The sequence below is a fragment of the Merops nubicus genome, unplaced genomic scaffold (genome assembly GCF_000691845.1).
Source record: "Merops nubicus isolate BGI_N331 unplaced genomic scaffold, ASM69184v1 scaffold5966, whole genome shotgun sequence".
Classification (NCBI taxonomy): Eukaryota; Metazoa; Chordata; class Aves; order Coraciiformes; family Meropidae; genus Merops; species Merops nubicus.
Window position 1 is genome coordinate 26,455 of NW_008614223.1, and position 23,437 is coordinate 49,891.

Below are 23,437 nucleotides of genomic sequence, written 5' to 3' on the forward strand. Positions count from 1 at the left end.
AAGCTTCACCCTCAGCTCCTTCTTAAAAGATCTAATACTTGTTTGTAGTAGGGCGGCGAGAGATAACATAGCTAGCCAAGCTACTGACATACTTGAAGATGTCACCTTGGTATTGGCAGTTCAGATGCACTTCCCTACAACCAATGCAAACGGTTGAGGTACATCAAAAGGAGCTCTTCATGTGGGGGAAGTTGTGAAGAAGAAAATGAACAGGAGACAACTCGGTTCAAAATATTTATCCTTTATTCTTAGTCTGCCTTTAAGTAATGCGTTTTCTTTTTGTGGTTTTGTAAACATTCTTTAGATGATTTTTTTCCCCACAAAAATAAAAGTTCACAAATGGAATTCATTCCTCTTAACTAGTAGAAAGAAGAGCATTCTTGACTATTTCCAGTATCTGATTACTTTTGTTAGTCAAAAAAAATACCCTTATGTCATATTTTCATGAGCTTAGCCATTTGCTTTGCAGCAATGTTTGTGACTTTACAACCAACTCATCTCTTCTTAGCTCAAGGAGACTGTGGCCCCAGGCTGTAAAAATCCAGACTTAACGGCTTGAGACTGGGAGATTTGTTGATGTGCTGAGATAATGCAGTTGTGTGTATACTTTTTTCATTATAAGGTAACAGTTTGGTTTGACACCCTTGTACAGGATTAGCAAAGACTAATGCTTGATTTATGGCGAGTAAACTGCTTGAAGATGCATATGGGGTGAATAAATGCATAATTGAGAGACTCCCATTTAAACCAGTTGACTTATTTATATTATAAGTGATGACTCAACAATTTTGTTTTTGTAGTAAGACTTGTTACTGTTCTTTGTAACATTAGGCATTGCAGGTAGTCCAAATTCTGTGGTATAACAGTTTTGTCCTGAGTAGTCATTATCCCTGTATATCTATCCCTTTTACGATTAAAAGGTTTGCATTGTACAGGACTGCTGAAAATAGAGTTTAATATTTTCATGATCATCTTTGTTTTACAAAATTTAAACATAAAGGGGAAAAAAGAGGAAACCTGAAATTGTTCAGAAGGTAGTAACTCAAGAAACATTTATCAATACTTGTAATGTAAAGCTATCACCATCTAGCTCATCATCATTAATCAACCTAAATGGGGGGGAAATCACTTCAAGTACTGCCATTTCAGTGGTTTGGCATCATCTTCATAGAAAGAATCTGTTGAAGAATTATTCCAAATTAATTTTAGTGGATCTTCCAAATCACATAATTGCTCTTCATCTTTCTGTATTACTTATTTCTTTTCCTTTATTATCCTTTAGAGTAAGCATCATCAATATCAATTTGAAAATTTCTGGCTTGTTCCAAACAGACTTATTACATCCTGATGATGAAAACAACTGTGGTGTAGCTTTTCAGAAGTGCCTTGAATGCTCTGAAGTGTACTTTACCATAGATGTCTAAGCTGATCAGTCATGCTGAACTCTTTGAAGTGTGCTGTCTGGGAAATGTCAGTGTATGCGTATATATATGTAATTTGTATAGTTAAATTACTTAATAGAAACATAAATAATTCTTGTAGCAATCTATGACCCAACTGTGTTTTAAATGTTCAGATATTAGCCCAACCGTAGCTGCAGCTTGATGATAGACCCAGATCGTCTGGGATCTTCTAGCAAGTATGTAATGTAGGGTTAACTATGTCAACCTGCCAAAGATGTTGTTACAGTGTATTATTTGAACAGTTCTGCCTATTTTTTTAAGGGGCAAATGGCTCCCAAGTGGGCAAGGCTAGTGCTGTCTGCTCTAGCTTATGGAACTGGCTGAATGGGGGGCGGGGGTGCAGAACCACCCTGAGCCATCTAAAATTATGTTGCAGCATCTGGATGGAAACATCCTGAACATCCTAACCTTCTGGAAAGGTTTTTGTCTCCCTGTAGTTGATATCTACTGTTATCACTACTGACAAAAAAAAAAAAAAAAAAAAAAACCAGTCTGCTATTTGGACTGGTTTTGTGTAAGTGGAGCAGAGATGTATCTCTGTCATTCCTACAGTTACCACTCTTGCATGTATTTTTAAATACCTTTTAAAGGGGAAAGAAATCCTGCAAAAACATTACTGCCATCATCACAAATAGTTTCTTATACAGTGAAACATTGGAAAGCTGGCCCTTGGCACTCGTTCCCCCCAACCCCAGAAAGAAGCAGGAAAGGGATGAGGAGGTGAGCCCTCTTGGGCAGGCACTGCTGAGCTCAGTCAAGTGTGGCTTTCAGACTCCTTTTAAATTTGCACCCTTCAGAACAGCATAAGCTATGTTTAAAAGATCTGCAAATGGACAAACCACAGTTCTGTGATTCCTTTTTTATTGGTTCTGTCTCTCCTCATAATCAGCTTGTATCTCTCCATTTGTTATGAAACAGTTCTTAAAGAAACAGTGTCTGCTCATGCTGAATGGAGGAAAATGTGTAGGGTGTCTCTTAACACTGTAAGTGGAAGCTTCTTCTGAAGTTAGGTCAGGAGAGTTGTCTGGCACAAAGGGGAAAAAAAAAAAGTGTTTCTGGTGGAAAGAACTAATCTGTGGAGTATTTACTTGTGGCTGCTACAGGATTCAGTTCAGTTTTGTTGGTCATAAGACAATTTCAGTGTTCTACACCTGATATCCTCTTACTTCATTTTCCTCTATAAGGATTTTCAAGACCACTTTATATCATTGTGGTAGTTGGGAAAACATTTGAGAAAATCTATACTGAGATCAATAGCAAGACACTTTTGTTTTTTCTGTTTTATAGGTAGTGACAATACAATTCTGTCTCCAAGGAGAAAGTACACAGTGACTCTTCCTCCGGAGGGTTACGTTGCAGTAGCTCCAGATGCTATTAGTATTTCAGTTTCTGAAAACTCAGACTGTGGTGGTGACTCAACAGGTAAGTCTGTATGGTTGTTACTGATGAATTTTTCTCGAGAGAAACTTCTTAGCAACTCTTATAAAGTAGTTCCAAACTGCACCAATTAAGTATTTAAACTGTTGCTGCCAGTGGGTGTCACTGTTTTGCAACACAAGCAAAATAAGGATGTACATCCCTATGGGTTCATTTCCATTCTTTGAGTTTGAAGACCAGATTCAACATTTGGTTACAGCCATAGGCCACCACTGATCTTACTGATGTCACATAAAATGTAACTGAAGATAGTCTTCAGCTCCTCCCACCCCAGTGCCACATGGATAGTCATATTATACCTGCTTATAGCCATAGTATTTTTAAGAGTAAATGTTAGCTAAAGATGTTTTAGTAAGTCTTACTCCTGATGTTCCGAGGAATTGGAGAGACTTTCAAATTTACCTCTTTCAATTAGAACAGACATTCACCTGATTGGAATTGGTGGGGAGAGATATCAATCTTTTAGAGATCAGAGACTTTCTGATGAGAAACTGTGACCAGGTAACTTCAGAACCACTCTTTGGTATTGTCAAAGGATACAGAAGAAGCAGCACAAGATCTGTGAAGAAATGGCCTCTAAGCTGACCTCAGTTAAAAGCATGATTTTTTGAATGACATTGCCAAGTGAAATTGATTGTCTGTCTTGGAAGAAAAGTAAGTTTAGATAAGACAAATTAATTTCATTTTTTTAACTGCTATGTGCCTGTTGGATGAGTGTTTGTCCAAAATTGTTTATCTCTGTCATTTGCTGCTAGGTACAGTCTACAGCAAAGAGAATAATTAAGGTGAGCCTGCTGAAGTAAAATGCTTGATAAGCAGTGTGTATTAAGCTACTATATCTATTTCAACTTAGAGACTGCCTAAATTTAAGGAAAACCTGAGATAACAACCTGCTGACAAAGGCAAGTGCCCCTTGCCTTTGAGAACAGTACCCACAGTGGTGAATTTTTGGCTTGGAAATTGGGTCTGTCCTCAATTCTGAGCTCCACTGAGAATCTGAATGCAAGTAAAACTATCAAAGTAGCCCAAGAGACTGAAGCAAAGTGCAGCATGACTGGTGGCACATCACAAATGTATTTTCTTGGTGTGAAAAGGTTTAAAGATGTTTCTTGGACTGAGGAAGAAGTAACTTTATCCAGGTAATGTAACAGCAGATCTTGATGTTCTTGGGATTATTGGAAGGAAGATGTTCTAATGCACAGCTTCCAGGTTGTACTTCCCTTTGTGTTAGATAGCATTCATGTTCAGCATTCAGAGTCTGTTTCTAGACTATCCTTAAGTGTGTGATTTGTTACTGCTTTACTTGCTCATTTTTAGGTTAATCCTTTCCTCTAGTATTTCAAAATAAATGTCCTCAACCATGATAGCAACAAGTAGTGTTCTGGTGTTGCTTAGTGACAGTATTGACTGCTGGAGGGTGATCTCTTTTAGCTGATCCCAGTCTCAGTGTTCTGGAAGAGTAGGTTTTGGACTGCAGCCACTTTTTTAACAGTTAACGAATGCATCTGGAATTTTGGGCCCCTTAGTTTTTTGATTCATTTGTTACCTGACTTTCCTAGTTTATCACAGAATCAAGAACAGTTAGGTTTGAAGGGTTCTTTGGAAGTTTTTAATCTATATTCTCTTTGCAAGGTAGGTTTGAGTATAAATGTCATTCTTGCCAGGTATTTGGCTATTTTGTTCTTAAAAATCTCCCTGTTAAGGAGTCTTTTCTTACATGCCATTTTCCATTTGCACTGGTGTTTCACTACCGTTTAATGCAACATCTTTTTTACTGCAGCTTAAGGCCCTTGTTATTTGTTCTGTCTAAATACAGGTTGCAAAATTAGAGACCTGTGGTAATCCTGCAAGGTTGAGGGGCGTGGTTAACTTTACTGGTGTATGTTTTATAGTATTTAATTTAAGTATATACATAAAATCTAGTGCAGGATGAAGGCTGTGATTTCGGGCAGTGCCCATAAAACTCAAAAAGAATGGTTTAGGCAATCACACCATTAGTTTCCTCACCTAGATTTACTTGTGTGTCCCTTACTTAGGTCTTTTTTGAAAGGATAAATGAAGGCTCCAGTAAGAGCCTTTCACACTGAAGAAAACAGGGCACGCATGTCTGTATGTGTGAGCATTCCATATATATAAAATCTCATTTGTTTAAAACTGCCTCAAGTATTCTCAAAGATCTAGCTCCATAAGGCAGAAATGCTGATCTAGTGTTTGCACTGTTTCACTCCTAGGACTGTCTATATGATACATTTGGAAGGGCAACAGACTAATTTCTGCTGCATTTCCTAAAATGGAGCATGTTGTCTATGTGCTAGGTAACAAAAGGCTGATTTGCTAGCCTTTGCTAGCCTTTGGACCTACAAGTAAGGGAAATAAATTCCATGGAAGCTCAAAGAGGCAGAAACCTGACTCAAACTAATCTCACTGTTTATCAAACTTGTCTCATGAAAACAATCTGACCGTACTTTGGGTTTAAAATTTTTCAGTTAGAACTTAGTTATATATCAGTGTATATGTCTTTTCAGTAAATTAAGAAAACTAAATCCATGTCTATCTGAATTAATGTAACAAGATTATCAAGAGGACTAGATATACCGTTGCTGATATTTTGTTGTGTTAAATTCAGCTGTGGAAGAATTAAATACTCAGTCACTAGAATATGAATTTAGACAGCAACTGGTTTTGAGAAGTTATTTTAAAGTTGAATAAAGTTGAATATAGACTTCCCAGAGCTGGGAGGAATAAAGCTGCTCTTCCAGGTTTATTTTCTTCATGTAAGCAGGTAGTACTGAGAAGAAAAATCAAAGACTGCCTCGTCTTTAAGACAATAATGAAAACTAAATTTATCCAATGTTCTTTGAATAATAAATTGGAATTAGGTGTCTAAATTTTTTTAAAACTCAATTGACTGTTTTGGAGGAATTGGGTAACTATGCTGGTCTGATCATGGCAGTCTTCTATTGACTGGATTGAGTAGCAGGAATTAGTTAAGGGAGGAAATAATGCACAGAATTTCTCCTGACTTTCATATTCTGCACATATTAATTTGTAACTTCCTTTTAGCATACACTTTATACTTTTGACAAGGGAGTTAAAAATGTGTAATGTTCTAAACTACAGATAAGTTATGCATGAAATTCTGGTCATAAATTCAATGTGCTCATAGCTTAAAGCTTTTAAATCAGAGCTCAAAATTAATTTATTTTTATTATCTATTTATTGAGAAATACTTCATCAGGATTAGTGACTTGAGAGATCATCTTTAAAAGGCTGTTCTGTTTGAAAAGAGAAGCCAGGAAACTTTAATTATATTCTTTAACTTACTAGGAAGTGGCATCTTCATTTTGATATATTTTGAGTAGTAGTTTCATGAGTTGAAGTAAAATTGTGGAGTTCTTGTTTCCTATTTTAAGACTGGTGATTCTGTATCTTGCATTAAAATATGAATGCTAAAAATGTAACTCTATTCCTTCTAAAAGATAAATTTCTATTTCTCTTCTTGGATACTCTAAGCTATGATAACAGGATATAACATAAAATTATTTGTGCGCAAAACAGGCTGCTGGAGTATAATTTCTATCTGAAGTGCTTTAATATTAAATCCAGATTTTTATGTAGAGTTGCAAAGTCATATTTGGTGTCTCTCGAAGTCAGGGCAGAGCAAACTCCAGACCCTGAGACTGCGGGAGATAAAAGACTCTGCACGTAGGAGTTTAGGAATGTGCAGGAGTTGAAGACACATGAAAAAATAGATAAAGAAATTCAAAGAAAATTCTTAGTGTATTTTTTTGTTTTGAACTTAATAACCCATTCCTGTTGTTCTTGTGATGTCTCATTTTTCCTTCATGGTTTTTGAACTACAATGCAGTGTTCATCTGGTAATACCTTCTTGATCTTCATGACAACCTACCCAGCTTTGGTGAAACCCTTTATACAGACAAAAGGAGTAAGACCTACCTGTGCTTTGTCCTAGAAATGTCCTGTTTGGATATTCAAGTTGGACAAATAGAAGCAAATGACTTTTTTTTTTTTTTCCTCCCCTCCTACCTTTTAGCAGCTGGCAAGTCTGAAATAACTTGGAATGTAGTACTTCTGTGGGTCACGTCCTCACCTAGTTAAATTTGCTGGTTGGCCTGAGGCAGTGCAATTGTAGAAGATAGATGTACCCGAGTTACTTGTTAATGTAGCTGCCCTTTGGACTTTTGCTTATTTTGTTTTTCTCAGGGCAATCCTGAAAGGAATCGCTAGCGCTGCAGCAAGAGGTTCAAGCTGAGGGTGTGAATTTAGAGATCTCTCCATTTACATAGAAGTGAATTAAGGTATTCAAATGAGTTGCATCCCAGAAAATTATTTTGTGTCAGTGAAAGATGGTGACATTGGGAAGGGGTGCTTAGCAGACCTCCTAAAAAATACTGCATTTCTTCAGCTTGGTTCTGCTGGCAAAAATGTTTGGACTTCCTCATCAGCAAAAGACAAATTTGTTAAAGGCATAATCAGGTCATCTCTTATCTGTCTGTACTGTCTTGATTCATTTAAGGCTTAAGGCAGCCATTTTAGGAAGAATTAATAATGCTTAAGCCTATGTTTGTTGTTGAAGAGACGCTAGTATAAATCATGTTTTGACTACTTATGTTCTTGGCGGGTGGTTGGGAATGTGATACATTATAGAACCAATATACTCAGTACACCAAGGGAACAGTATGTTTTAAGTAGCTCAGGCAGTCAGCAAACCTTTGCCACTGCTAGGGTAGCACCAGTTGTAAAAGTCAAGCATTACGAATCTTTTTGTAGCCTTCAAACCAGAGGGATCATTAGACCATGTAATTTAATCTTCTGTACCTGTTAGAGAGGTCTTACCCAGTATTGATACACCCTCTATTACCCTGGTCTTACCCCAGCAGTTTGTGTTAAAAAAAACCAATCACACAAACTGTGCACATTTCAAAGATATCACACAGGCTCCACTACTTTCTGGTAATTTGATCTAATAGTTAAGTCACCCCCCTATTTAAAAAAAAAGAAAAAGACAATTTGAAAATTGTATTTTACTGCGTTCCTCCATTTGAGTAAAGAGCCTTTATTAAGCACTATTTTCTTCCCACAGAGAAGCACAGTAATCAAGTCACCATCAATCTTTTTTTGATTAGATACCCAGATTTACTTGTGTATTGCTCCAAGATATTTACCTCAATTCTCAAGTCACTTTTGTAGCTCTTTTATTTATCTCCCTTTTCACAGCATCCTTTTAAATATATAAACTCCAGTACCACACATAGTATTTGTGGTTTCAACAAGGCTGTGTGTTGAAATAAAATAGTCTTTGATTTCTAATCACTACTCTGTTTTTTATATCAAAAAATAGCATCAATGTTTTTCTGCCACAGCATTCCACCAAGAACTGTTACTTGATATATCGATACCGTGACTGTTTCCAAATGACAGCCTCTTGGAAGATATTTTCTGATAAGCAGCTGTATTTGACCATGTTTACAATTAGTGGTTTAGGGTCTGGGGGTTTTTTGGGTTGGTTGGGTGGGTTTTTTTTTAGAAGTAGGTTACCAATCAATGCTTAAGTATAACTTCCCTGTTCTCATTGCTTTTTTCAAGCTCCATGTCAGTTCATCTATGCATACAGTTATCTCAGTGATGTTACAATACATATTGTCTGTGTAGTCCTTCCTAACTATAAATCAAGATGTGTAACAGTACTCAGTGACCACTATTACTGATTTTAAATACAAGAGATTTCCATTCGGGGGAAGAACTCAACATGAAATAAACTCAATTTGTCTTGAAGACTAAGGAATTTAAGCCCACATACAGTTGCTTTTCTGAATCTGATATCTGAGAGAAAGAGCTATGGAGAAGAAAAAAAATAAATAAAAAACACCTGTGACTCTCGTTGTCTTGTAGTATTTTTTGTCAGCTGCTCTTAGACTGACTGTCTGGAGTCTTGTGGCAGCTTCTTGTGTTTTGAATACTTGAAGGTTTTTACCAGACAAATAGAGGGGATTGTGGTGGTTTGGAGATGAGGATTTTGCACTTGCAAACAAGAAGTGATAAAATTACTTCCGTGCAGTTTTATTCCATTAAAAAAAAGATACCAAACAACAAACCTATTAAAGGATGCTTACAGATCAAAATCATGTCTAATGTAGGATTTCATGAAATATGCCTGAGCAATGAAAGATGCTAAATAATAATCTCCAAATAATAAGATGCTAATGTACAGCTCTTAACTTAGTATTGTAGTCCATGTTTTGCAACACAGATACACCAAATCATATTTCAAATTATAACATTAAGTGAATATGACTGATAGAGAGATGTCCATATTTTTCTTACAATTTGCAGAGAGTTTTCCTATCTCACACTGAGCTACTTCTAAAACTATTGCTGTAAAGTTTGTCTCGTCCTTTCCTCAGACTTATTAGTTTGGGTGTTTCCTCTTCGTGAAAGGATGATATGGACTTGCAGGTGGAAACTTACTTGTAAAACAGTTATTACTTTAAAAAGTGATTTTCAATATTTCATCCAGGAGGAAGTAGTGATTATATGGCGGTTCTGGCTCTTTTTGTATTTCTAATGGTCAGGCTAAATCTTATTTTAAGTTTCTGTTAATGAAATTCCCTAGTTAATTTTTAATTTTCTGGTTTTAATTTTCTGCCAGTTTGGATGTCACAGTTTATTATTAAAACAGTGTCTTTGTGTGTGATAGAATCATAGGTGATAGCGTTCTCTCTCCTTGCAGAAATTACTTTCTGACTCCTAATTTGTGAATAGCAGATTTTCCTTAGCTCCCAACAACTTCAGACATTCTTATGGGTATGTCATCCTTGGAAGGCAAGCTGTAGCAACAATGACACCTCTGTTAAGGCTGTTAATATAAACCTTTCCATTGTGTTGCTGGTGTTTATAGATTAATCAATAACTTGGAAGGGGAGGTATCTGTTAGGTTAATCAACTTTTTCCTCTGCAGCCAGTTTCTTCTTCAGCTTGAGTGTGCTTAACATGTTGGAAGCAGTTACAGCAAAAGATGCCACAAACAAGTAGAGATATTGGACAAGTATAGCTGAAGAATTCTGGACTTCAGATGTTTTCTCCTTGAATGTCCTTTCTTCAGACATTGTAGTTGTTGATAGACGCAATGACATTCCTAGTAGATAAGATCACCACAATGCTTTTTTTTTTTCCTGAGATTTAAGAATATTAAATAAGGATTTTTCTTTTTAGAGCTCAGATAAAGTATTTAATAATTTATCTCAGACTTCATTACAAAAAAAAATCTAGATCCAGTAGTGTTCATGTTTATACTGACACCATTAACAGTTGATGCACATCACTGGAATTAAACTGCAAGTTTAAGAAAGGCTTAAATCAATTTCTCTAATTTAATATTGCCTTGGAAAAATTTTTAAGTCCTATGTCACCTGTTTTAATGTTGTCCAGATTCCTAGTCATGTGTTTAACTTTTATCATATTGACTTCCAAGGAATGAAATGTATGCATATAAGGAGGTGCTTGGTCATGTACCATGCTGCAAAAGCTAGCTGACTACTGTGGTGACTTCTTTTTGGAAATCTGTCTTTAGCGTACTACATGTGATAGAGATTATAAACATTGGAGGTAGGTGTTGCTTGGGCAGTCGCTTAGAGAAAACACCTACAGACTACTGGCATCCTGTAGCAGTATTATAAGCAACTTCAGTCATCTGTCAAGCAGCCAGCTAGAATCATCACCTCTCTTTGATTTCAAATCAAACTGGTGTGAACCTCCTGAAGATGAGTGTGAAAACCACCAAGAAATTCACTGCTGCCCACTGAGGCTTTTTAAACACAAATAGGGCTATCAATTTAAACTGTAAATATGAATCACTAGTTTAGGTTTAGTAGAAACAAGCCATTTCTAACTATCACTATCTGTAACTATTTGCATCTTCTAAATGCCACTATATCCACAAGCATATGGGACTGTTACAGAATTTGTGCATCATGGTATGAATTAGGAGTTGTTTAATGTCACTGAAGTTTCAGTAGTTCTTGTGTGACATTAAGATAATGGTAGACACCCATTTAAAAAAAAAAAAAAAAGGGAAGAAAACCCAACACACATGCACACAAACTAAAAAAGCTCTGGAAAATGTCTGGAAAACTCTGCTAATGTCTTGGAAGTGGAATGGGAAAGAATTCTACCCCAGATGTTTAATCCAAATTTGTGTGCGGTGTTAGGAAAGGATGTAAATGCTGAAAATGTGTTGAGGAAAGTATAGATCACAGTAATGTGGTACACTGGTAATGATTTACTTTAGCCTTAGCTGCATGTTAGTGGTTTATTAAAGGTCTTTGATTTGTATTTCTGGAATGGTAACTAAGTACTCTTGCAGATGCTATGAGTATTAGTTAACTTTCTGCATGTTTCTGAGAGAGCCTTGAATAGTTGAATAACAAAGTACCTGCCTTTTGAAATGAGATCCCATTTCTATGTGTTTATGTAGTGCAGGAAACAATGTACCCTTAATCCTGATTTCTGCCATTGCATTGTAATGAAGAAAAGAGAGCTCAGTTGAAGCCCAGAGGGCAGATGTATGCCTAAGCAGAGTGAGAGCTTGCCAGCGAGTGCATTGCTAATGAGGCACGTTTACCCTGGACATTACCTTCACTTTCTCTGATCGTTCCTGTCCTACATCTTTCCATTGTTCCTTATTCCTCCATGACACGATTGGCATCTCAGACTGAATCTCCTCTTGTCTACACATCTGGAAGTCTGAAAGTGGTTCAATTAAATTAGGTTCTGCTAGTCAGGTGGCAGGATGTGAATGCAGGAAGAGAAGGAATTAGGGCCTTTATCTCTGTGGCATTTTTTTGTTTGTTTTTTTAAATTACAGTGATGACAAAAGTTGTGGTTGAACATCTCCTCCTTTAATAAATGAGCCTCACAGATTGAAGAGGCACTGTGGCCTTCTGTTTTCTCTTCTTTCCTGACCCTCACCCCTTTAGAGTCACATATTATTGTTCTGTTCTTGTCCCTCCCCCGCTGAGTCACTTCTCCCCGCTCAGCTGGAGCACTCTCCCCCTCTCCCTCCTCGCAGCTGTGTTGCCGGCTTCCCGTTGTCATAGTGACAGTAGGCAACTGATCGGGAAGGAAAAAAGTGGAGAGCAGCACCAACCACCACCACCTTAAATCCCAACAAAAACCCAGCACGGTTGTAATTGCTGCAGCCAGCCAACACTTTTGAAATCTGACACTGCCCGGCTACTCTCACCTCTTTATTTCATAATGAGAACATAAGCAAGACTTAAGCTTTTGTACTGGAACTGTCCTGGAGCAGCAGGGAGAAGTCAGGGTGCTGGATAAAGGAGAAAAGCATGTTGTTAGACTTACGGCTTGGTCTGGCTGCACAAGTACTTCGTCATTCTCTCTCCATTTATCACCTGTAGAAGCAGGGGATTCAATTGTTTGTAGCTCTCAGGGAGGTTTCCAATCACTATTAATATACACAATATTTTTATTTTGGCTATAAGTTACATAGTTGGTTGTATATAACACTATAACCTCCACTGCTCTGCTACTGCCTGTGAACCTGTCAGTACTGAACCAGAGGGATGTGTTGCTGTCCTCCATGTCAAGAGCCAAATAACCACTGACAGACAACACACTTGTGAATACTAAGCATCAACATACAACTCTGGCTCATCCCCTCTCTCTGTTAGGGCTCATGTATGCTCCTCCTTGGTAACGAGACTTGTTTAATGCAGTATTTTCAGTTCTCACATTCAGAAAAACAGGGAGCAGGGAAGGAGGAAAGCTGAATGTAGAATTTTTGTTATACATTACCCTGTTCTGGGTATACTTTGGACACTGTAAGAACAGAGTAGGAAGCTCATTTCTAACATGAAGGGGCTTACAATCAGTATGGCTGAGTGGACAAGAAAAATGAAAGACAACAGGAAAAAGAGTATGTGAGTAGTGGTAACCATGTCTATTTGTTTTCTTAAATTGTGTTTTGTATAACAGAAAATGCTTCTGTGTCATGTTGAAAGTCATACTTGGGCCTACCCAATAATTTAATTTTATTGTTATTCTGTTACAGCATCTGTGTAATTTATATCAGTTTGTAGACTTACAGCCACACATGGATACAGCTTCCAGTAGACTGTCACCATTCATTCTCCACTTGGGAAATTTCTTGATCTCATATCCTTTGCCTTTTGTTACTACCCTCTGCAAAATTTACAGGCAGCAATCTTAAAGTACTGAACAACCCTCTGTACAACTGTAATCTGTGCCAAGGAAGCTTTGAAAATCATCATCCATCTTCCTTTCTCTTTTGCTAAATAATTTTGTTTGCTAGTTTCATGCTATCTTCCTTCCTTTTTACCCCTGCAAGTGGAAATTGGCTCTTAATTGGAGTATGTTAATAATTTGAACTCTATCAGGGCCTTCTGTAGAGCAGACTAATGGAGAGGAAGGAAGTCCCTTCACTGTAGAATCACGATTGCTCAACATTGCAGGAGCTGCATTACACATGCCATGCATCAGCCTCCCTCACCCTCTGTCTTTCTAGAGATCTGTGGATGGCTGAAAAAAAGGATGTTATGTTGATAGAGCATAAAGGCAGAAGCACCAGCACACATAAGTTATTGCTGTAATCTAGCCAGAGAGCACTGCCGGCAATCTGAGTGCATTCCAAGGATCCCCGGTTGCTGTGAACAGCGTGTTCTGGCTGACCAAAGCTACTGCAGTTTTTCTTGTAGTTGCCAAAATTGTGTATTCTTTTGGCATCATCTGTGTACCGTTAGTTTCATATCCTGGATGCTTGGGCAATATGGCAGCTTCACTAGTAGGCATTAGGGGAAATGTGCGGTCTCCCCCAATGAAGAACAAATTCCTTCAACAGCTGCAGCTCTGGTTCATGGTACTAGAAGACTTGTATCCAGCTGATGATGTTCCACCTCACAAACTCTGCTGCTTGAAATCTGAGTGTTCTCAGAGTGTCGGGTGGTATAACCAGCACAGCTGTACTGATGTCAATGAATCTGTTAGTTCAGAGTGGCTGAGTACCTGTGGTAGTACTGAAGAACATGAGCTTCATTGACCTGTGGGCCACTGCCAGCATCTGACACCTTCCTTGTTTTCTTGATAGAGATATTTTAAACAATAGTCTTGACTCTGGAGTCTTGGCCTAGCTGGTCTAATGGCAGGTGAAGTTTTATGTGAGTTTATACCTGTTCTGTCTGCTTCTGTACTTTTTACAGGGATTGACTTGCTATTTATTTATTTTTGGGTGGGTTGATGATGTTTGGAAAGGATTTGCATATATCTCACCCTACAAACTCTCTCTGCATCTTGCTGCTGAGGGAGTAGATGAGAACTCAGAACAAGTTTTATGGAGCTATTTGTGTGTTCTTACTTGCTTAGATCAATCTTTCACCAATCTATTAACAAACATGAATGAAAGTTTTCTTAAGTTGCTTTTCTTTGCAAGGGATTATTTAAAAAATGAATTCATAAATGTTAGGAACATAGAGTGAATGTTAATAAGTTTAATTCACTGGTAAAGTCCAACTTGAAGGTGTGTAGAACAGGATGAAAAATGCCGTTGACCTTAAGTCCCGACGGTTAGATACAGATTCTGCCAATTCATATGTACAACAGTAGTCTCAGCTGATATGGTGGTGGGGTTTTGGGAACCAGGACCAAGGTTCACGTGTAGCACTGAAATGGATATCAGCATCCTTGCACAGCCAGCCATAAAAATAAATCTATTTCGTTGGTTTGCTTTTCACTGGCAAATATAAATTGCACTGTTACAATGCCAGATATAATATTAGATAAAAACTTTGCTTTCACAGCTTGAATAACAGACTAACTAGATGCAAATATCTTAAATATATGGGACTAGTAATGGTTGTGACACCTTAAAGAGGACCTAACAAACACTTAATTAAAAAAGCACATCCTTAGTGCATGATGAGCTTAATTCTTTTCATGCTTTTGTCTTAATTCCAACTTAGGCATTTTCTTATCTGGATGTCTTAGGTTTGCAGTGTCTTCAAAGACCATTCTATTCTATCTACATTTTTAGTATGCTCTCAACTCCATTAGTATATCAGCATTTCTTGAATTTTTACAAATGGAAACATCTTTTCTCAGTCTGGACAAATAAATAGCTCCATCTTTTTTTTTTTTTGTCATAGTCTCTAAAGGTGAGGAGTTAGAAGTTTTGAAGTTTTTAATCTTTTTACATGTGTCTTTTTTTATAGAATGCTTTTTTTATCCTAATTATAAAATGAAGTGTTTTTGTCATTTCCAAAAATGACAAAAACATGAAGCTGTTTAGTTAATACAAAAACGATTTGCTATGAAACTTTATGAAAAGTGACTATCATGATAGGAAGTTTGACAAGGGCAAGTGTAGGGTACTGCACCTGGGGAGCAATTACCCCATGCACCAGTGCAAGTTAAAGGCTGACCTGCTGGAGAGCAGCTCTGCAGAGAAGGACCTGGGAGTCCTGGTGGACAGCAGGTTAATCATGGGCCAGCAATGTGCTCTTGTAGCCAAGAAGACCAATGGTGTCCTTGCGTGCATTGAGAAGTGTGTGACCAGCAGGTTGAGGGAGGTTCTCCTCCCCCTCTACTCTGCCAGGTGAAGGCCGCATCTGGAGTCCTGTGTCCAGTTCTGGGCTCCCCTGTTCAAGAGAGACAGGGAACTAATGGAGAGAGTTCAGTGGAGGACTGAAAAGATGATTAGGGGACTGGAGTATCTCTCTTATGAGGGAAGGATGAGACCTGGGGCTGTTTAGCTTAGAGGAGAGAAGACAGAGAGCATCTTATTAATTCTTATAAATATCTAAAGGAAAGGTGTCAAGAGAATGAGGTCAGACTTTTCAGTGGTGCCCAGTGACAGGACAAGGGGCGATGGGCACAAACTTGAACAGGGGAAGTTCCACCTGAACAGAGGGAAACACTTCATTCCTTTGAAGGTGACGGAGCGCAGGCACAGGCTATCCAGAGAGGTTGTGGAGTCACCTTCTCTAGAGACTTTCAGAACCCAGCTGCATGCGTTCCTGTGCAACCTGGTCTGGGTGGACCTGTTTTAGCAGGGGGGTTGGACTAGATGATGTCCAGAGGTCCCATCCAACCTCACCTTTCTCTGATTATATCTGCAGTTACTCAGCTAGCATTCTAGAGGAAGCAGTAAATAGCGTGAAAACATCTCAAGAAGTTTTTAGTGCTCAAATATAGCACCTATTCTTTTCCAGCCTTCATTCAATATACTAAAAAGCCTTACTTCTTTTGTAATTGACTAACAAAGCTGAGTTAGTTTGCCATAAATTTAAGTCTGTTAATTGTCTAGTTTCTGTCTTGGCTGCTCTGTGGGCTCTTTAAATCCCTGTGCATCTTCTATACTAATGCTGACACAATAAGCTCAAAGATCATTTTGGTGGTGTTTTACTAAGCAATTGTGTCAGCTTTAAAGACAAGATAGCTGAATTTATACATCTTTATTAAGAGTCATTCCCCAGAAAACATGACTTTACTGAATGCTCAGATCAATGAATTTTTCATATCACACGCTGTGTAAAATAGTAAAGATTCCACTGTGGAAGCCCAAAGGTATAAATGCATAAGCTAAAATACGCATGTAGGAACGTGGTTGAAATAGAGGCATTGTTAACAGATGAGCACAGAGAGGCAGCAGCTGCTGCAGGCTCCGGGGCTGGTGTGCAGGTCTGTTACACTTCATGCCCTGAACTGCTGCAGTAGAACACGTCTGTGCAGGGAGCCTGGTTTTATTCCACCTCCTCACTGAAGCGAATGAGCATACCCTACGAAACTGCTCGTAGAGTCAGAAGAGTGAGACGACAAGTAGTGTTATATCAAGCCATGATAATAGTCTAGCTAGGATCAGACGTACCATTTGGAAGAGCCTGCCTTTTTATGTGACCACAGATAAGGGAGTATTACGGTAGCTTGCAGATCTCAGTTAAATACCTTAGCTGAACTGTAGCATTTTTACTGAAGAGAACACAGCGTTCATCCTTCCTGTTCTTCTGCCAGAGAAAAGCATTGACTCTTTGTTCCATACTTCTTTATCTGGTACATAGGTGAATGCTGTAGAGGAGAGAAATGGTAATTTGGGCTTGTTACAACTCGCTTAAGAAATGGAAATACATGAAATCTTCCCATTTATCCTAAAGCTATATAATAAAACAGCTCTTCCACTTTCATCTCAGGATCCAGGTTTAATCTTCTCCTTTTTTTGCCAGCTTTTCTCTTCCTGAAAAAAATGCCAGATTTTCTTGGCATCTCCTTTGTAGCACTTGCCAATGGTAATCTCACATTTACTTTCATTACTAACTCACTGTCTTTTGGACTGTTTGTGTTTATTTTGGACTTCCTGCCTCCCTCCTCCCTCCCCCCGTTTTCTGATGCCCTTTTGGCTTTCTGCTCTTCAGTGATTCTTCATATTTGCCTATAATTGTTTTAAGGCATACAGGTGCCTGATGAAGTACGTACTCATAGTCAATTCTGAAACCCTGCTCAGCTGAACTTTGGTACCATAACCTTGAATCCACTAGTGATGGGTGGACCCTTACATGCAAAGTATTATACAGTGTTGGACGGAGAATGATTTTTTTCTCTGAAATGGAAGAATTCAGTGAGGAAGAACGAAAGATTGCCAAATACTATATACAATGTCTCCTTACTTCATATGTATTACATATGTGTGTATCCATGTTCCTAATTTCAAGCATATTGTAAGATATTTTAGTGATTGCATGGATTTTAGATATATAAGTAATCTCAGAAATTACTTTTCCCACAAAAAAAAAAATCTGTTTACAGTATTTTCTTTGACATATATCTAGATATCATAATGGTATACGGCATCCACTAATAATCAGAAATATTTGCATTTGGAAATAAACATCAGACTTTTTAGTGCAAAACCGCATATATATTTGCACTTCAGCAAAAGCTTTAGAGATGCTTCACGTATGCAGAAAAATATCCAAGTAAAATTGCAATGGTGAAATTACTTGAATGTGTTGTGTAGTGATCATCTACGATGTTATTCCTTTTCACTCGAGCTCTGGCATTTTTGTTTTATTAAATACATCCTTGGTTAAATAAAAGTATTAAAGTGAAATGCCTCTAGCAGTTATTATAAGCTGTATAAACTTTCATTGTGTATTATATATCTGTTAGGTCAAAGGTATTTACAAAATGTATTTTATACTTCCCTTTCTTATTCCTAGTCCTGCTTTCTCAGAGGTCAATGCTCTGGCCCTTGTCTCCAGAGAACCTAAAGCCCTTGCTGCGGTTTGTTGGTCATGTCAATTGCTGCAAGATTTTTATGAACTTTTTAGCATTCCAGGATTAAAAAAGTCCTGTGAATGCAGGAACTGCCAATTTGTTGAAAAGACAGAAACCTGTACTGTGTGGCCTCATACCCAGATTGACTAAACAAAGCTTTTTTTTGTGAAGGGGAACTTAACACCCATTGCTTGTGATAATTTCAAACTCAGCATGCCAGTGAAACCTTAAGAAACTTGGGTTTGCTAACAAGATGTGCAGGTAGCTTGTAACCTCATTACAAATTTCTTGGACTTTATTTTTGTTTAAGTAAGTTAATTTTGTTGCGTTTCTGTCCTGCTTTCTCTGTACTGTTCAGCTGTGTATAAGGAAATGAGCCACTTTCTCATGGTTCTTTTGCATCTCTTTCAGTTGTCCTTTGGAAACAACTGAAATGGAGCTGAGCTGTGCATAAAACCCTGTATTTTTAGGACCTGTATAAAACAGTACATTTGGGTAGGTTGGTTGGTTTGTTTGTTTTGGTTGTGTTTTGGTTTTCTGTTGTGTTTGGCGGATTTTTTTAAAGCACTTTTTCATAAATTCAACAGCTATCCAGAAGCCGTTATACAAAAAAATAAAACCTTACTTTCCAAGAAAGTAATTTTGACCTTCCGTGTCCCCACAGAAAATATTCAGGTCAATACATATGCAGTAGTTTTTCATGCACTTCATGAGTAGCTCATGATAGAGCCATGAGAGTAATGGCAGTATAGTGTGAAAGCACTTGACTAGTTTCTACGCATAGAAACAGCAACAGTCATGTCAGATAAAAAATTATTGCAGAAGCACACAGACCTTTTCAAATTTATATCTACTTAGCCAGCCTGCGTCGTCTAATCAGCTGTGAAATTTGTGTGTTCTGAAGGTGAAAAAGAAAAGGCCAAATGAAATTACAGTCATTGACTCCAGCAAAACACTTGCATTTGCAGTGAGATTTTTTTTTCACCACACTTGCATTTGTTAATTAAAGTTAGGGAAACTGTTACTACTTAAACAAATTGAAAAATTGTTCTCAGGCTAATGTCCCGTGCATCTAAATCCAGCATCTTCACTTTATGCAATTGGCGTAATAAACTAGGAGACAATCTCGTAACTGGAGCCTACAAGTAGGCTCCCTTTTGTTCTGTATAAGTAGCATGAAGAAACAGTTCCAGTTTAAACAAAACTCTGCATGGAACATGTCATCAGCCTCTGAATATTAAAATATAATATTCCTTTAGTGCCAGAAAACCTTCTGTGATGTAGTGGCTCTATTGGGAAAAATCAGGTATGACTTGGCTGCCCTGCGTACAGGTGGAAGCCGTTCCTGCAGCTTAAGCAAAGGAAACGTGAATGTCCCCTGGACAGCAAGCGTCAGTCAGATGGGAGAGACCAGAAGCAAAGTCTTTGTGAGGAGGGGGAAAGTTATATCACTTAATGAATTTTCAGCCTTTGAAAAGGTTTGGATTAAAGCATAGCAGAAATCCAATGCAAGGATATGCTCTGTCAACTCACATGGTTTTGTAACTTTGTCACTACTCCAAAAGAGCAGAGCAATTGACTCCAAGCTGAGTATCTTACTCATGTTGTGCTAAAGGTTTAACAAAGTTCTGAGTATATAGCTTTTGGAATAATGTGGAGATACTCCAATTCCAGAAGTGGGAAGCAGTATTTTTTTTCACTCTAAACTGGAAAGAATAATGTCGAATTACAAACATAAAGGGAAGAGACAGTTTTGCACCTCATGACAAATGACTTCTAGGTGGAACCAGACTAGGAGGACAGAAGGGGGAACTCTGAGGGGGTTTTTCTTTGTGTGTGCTTGTTGAAGTTTCTGATAGTGTAATTGCATCTCTTCAGGAAATATTTATCAAGCAGATTTTAATTATGAACTGTAGCAGTGTTAGAGACATTACACAAATACTGGCAGCACAGTAAAAGAAACTTTAATTGACTAGCTGAGAAGGCACCCTCAGAACCCTAATGGCAGAAGTATGAGATGACCAGAACAGTTCTGCTCAGGTTTTTTTTTTCTCTAAATCATGTGCAAGCCCTTGAGATACGTGTTATTAATCACTCCTGAAAAGTCAGGAAGAGCAAAACAAAGTCTGAAAGGATAGAAGGAAAGTTGAAGTACACTGCTGTGCTGTCCAGATCCATCAGGACCACAGTCAACATCACAGTTACACTACTGTTTCCTTTTTTCAGATTGGAGGTGGTCAGTTTAAGATGGTCAGTTTTGAAGCTTTGTCCTCCCTAAGTAAAAAAAAATCTTCAAAACTGCCTGATTAGGCAATGGCATTTGTACTGACAGTATCCAGAGCAGTTTGAGATGCTAACAACAAACTGTAGTCTGTCCCCAAGCTATACTCAGTGACACAGTAGTACAATAGCCTCTTGTGCTAGAGCTGCCAAACGACTTATGTCACGATTTGTTTGCCCAAATCCATTGTCTAGATTGTGGAAGATGTACTAATGTATCTAATGTTCTGTTAAGTGGAAAAGAAAAATTAAACTTTTAGTTTGTAGAGGTGTCAGGCAGTGCACCACATAAAGGCAAAAAAGCAATAGCATCACCACTAATCTGGATTGGGCATGCAATGTGTAATGGAAAAAACTGTTCTGCAAGCAGATAGTTGATTTTAAAATCTGTATGAAATACAGCATCAAGGGTAAGTTAGATGAACACATTTCCCTTTATCATAGTGAGGTTATTTCACAGATATGTCATATGATTGAAAAACAGTAACAAAGTCTCTCATTTTCAAGCGAAGATGCCATGCTTTGGTGGGATGCAGAGCGACTTCTAGTTTTCAACCAATTAAATGGGAACTAAAAAGACACTTTACTCACCTGAACAGGTGAGTCATTGTGCTCACATTGCCATTTTAAGTGCTTTGGTTTGGGGAAGCAGCACAAGAAATCCTGGAATTGATCCGTATTATCCCAGCTAAATTTTGCTGTGGCTAGAACTAGGTGATCTAATAATATAAACTGGATTATGTACAGTGGGATCAATCCCTGGGAAAATAGAGTAGGTGTAGTACATCTGTTGAGAATGTGACAAAACTATTTCAGTCACTTCCCAGACATTTATTTGTGTAGCAGATGGTATCAGCTGGGTTGATTTTTTTTTTTTTCAATTTGTTATGAATAATTGCATGTTTGTCATATATCGTGTTTCATTCTTTGAAAAACTGTAGCTGCTCAGTAAAGACACCAGGATGGACCCCTTGGGAGATGAGGACACGTTTGCTGAGAGAGAATAACTTTCTAGAATGTAAAGGACACACAGGCTGCAGAGGAACGATGGTGGCCAAGGAGTGAGCCCTATGTGTAGCAGAGACCAGGTGTCTGCTGAGAACAGCAGGAACCCAGGTTTCAGAGGGACTTTCCCTAGAGACCCAAAGGGCACTGTGCAGACTTCTCTGCAACCCTGGAAGTTGCTGATGTGCTGGACTGAGAGTAAGCCTAAGCAAAGAGGATTGATTTACGAGGATACCTACCATAGGCAAGGTGGAGATATGGTTATGTTTCATTCTGATCTTCCTCATTTAGAGTTTTCTACCCCACAAAATCGTCTCTGTTGTAATAACACCTAGCTTTCCTGTTTAAAAGCTGTTTTGGAGTGCTCACTGTGGGAAAAGGGTTTGAGCAGTCTGACCTTACAGCTCTGGCCAAGGCAGAGTCCCATTGCAGCACATCATGCAGTCAAGAACAAAACTGCATCTCTGGGAAGACTGTGGCAAGAGATTCCAACCTATTACAATTTGGCAGATTACCAGTTTACACAACTCTTCAGGATCTTCCCTATTTTTACAGCATACCTGTCTGCATATTTGTATGTATGCTTAGCTTAACGCAGAGCACTTGGTCACTAAAAACTGGCTTACATTACTGTCTTCAGCTGTTCTTTAAAACCAAATTAAGCTGAGCCCAGACTCTAAAGCTTCTGTTTTTACAAAGCTACTTAGAAACTACATGTGAAACTTAATTCCAATCAGAGCTAAGATACAAAGATAAGTATGTAAAGTAAATACTTTAAAATAAAATGCTTGGAAGGCTTGCATTATTTCAAACTTTCCTTTTCCAAAGTGTTTGGAAATAGGATTTGCAGAAAGAACCATGTAATATATTGTAGTCGTGGCAGCTCTTTATATGTGGTGCCAAGGGTGATTGGTTATTGAATGCTGTGTAAAAAGTTAAGAAATGGTGTGAAATATTGGGAAAACTGAATTGATGTATCACATTTAAATACTTGATAACTGAAATTGATAAGTTGGGGATGGGTTTTGCTGCAGTATATCTTCATTTTACTGTTTCAGTGCCTATATAATTCTAGGTAGCTCTTTTGTACAAAAGATTGTACTTTAGATTGCTCTTTGATACTGTTTTATCGCTGGGGAAAGCTAGAGATCAGTTTTCCATTAGGTTGCTTATCATTTAATGGTCTGTGATCTTGTAGTCTAAACAACTTCTTACACTTTATACTATTATAGCTGGTATATTTGGAAACACCGTTTTAAATGCTAAACAGGATTTTAAGATCGACACTTTTCGTATCATTTCTGTTGTTATTCTAAGCAAAAGGAGAGTTTTGGATTCTTTAGACTAAGCATTGATTGAAGACCAATTCTAGGCAAAAAAAAAAAAAAAAAAGACTTTAAACAAAACTCTGAATGTATATTTGTGTCCTGCAAGGTTAAAAAAAACTTTTCTAAGTTCCAAAAAGTATTTAAACATATTTAAAATATTTCCAATTTTTTTAATATGTTATAACTCTCCCCTTCCAATTCATGGTAATGGTTTTTGTTCAAATACAAAGATGTAATCTGATTAGCCAGACTAAGAAGATTCCTGTATTTAGCAGCAATTAGCCTTTGTGGCTGTTAAACTACAGAAACTCCATAGGCAGCTTTAGGATCCTGGAGCATTTCTGATTCAGTAGCCTTCAAAACAGTTACACCATGATTTTGTTTTGTTTTCCTCACTGAGTCAAAATCATCATTCTAAGTGTCTTTGGGAAGCACCACTGAGCCCATTTAGGAAGTGCTGCATGATGCCTCTATACAATGGTGACTGACTTGGATAATTTGCACATCACTCAAAAAAAAAATGAAGACAATGAGCTTGAAATTTAAAAAATAATAATGAGAATGATGAATAAAAGGTCAAACTATTTTATTTCATTTAAAGAT

The 23,437-nt window shown here is 37.8% G+C and overlaps 1 protein-coding gene across 1 annotated transcript in view; it reads left to right on the forward strand.

Moving 5' to 3' along the window:
* Positions 1-23,437, forward strand: part of ERICH1 (glutamate-rich 1) — a 50,771-nt gene that overhangs the window by 11,637 nt on the left and 15,697 nt on the right. Inside the window, exon 3 of the mRNA XM_008942134.1 lies at positions 2,751-2,885. Within this exon, the coding sequence (XP_008940382.1) occupies positions 2,751-2,885 (135 nt within the window). The remainder of the gene's footprint in view (positions 1-2,750; positions 2,886-23,437) is intronic.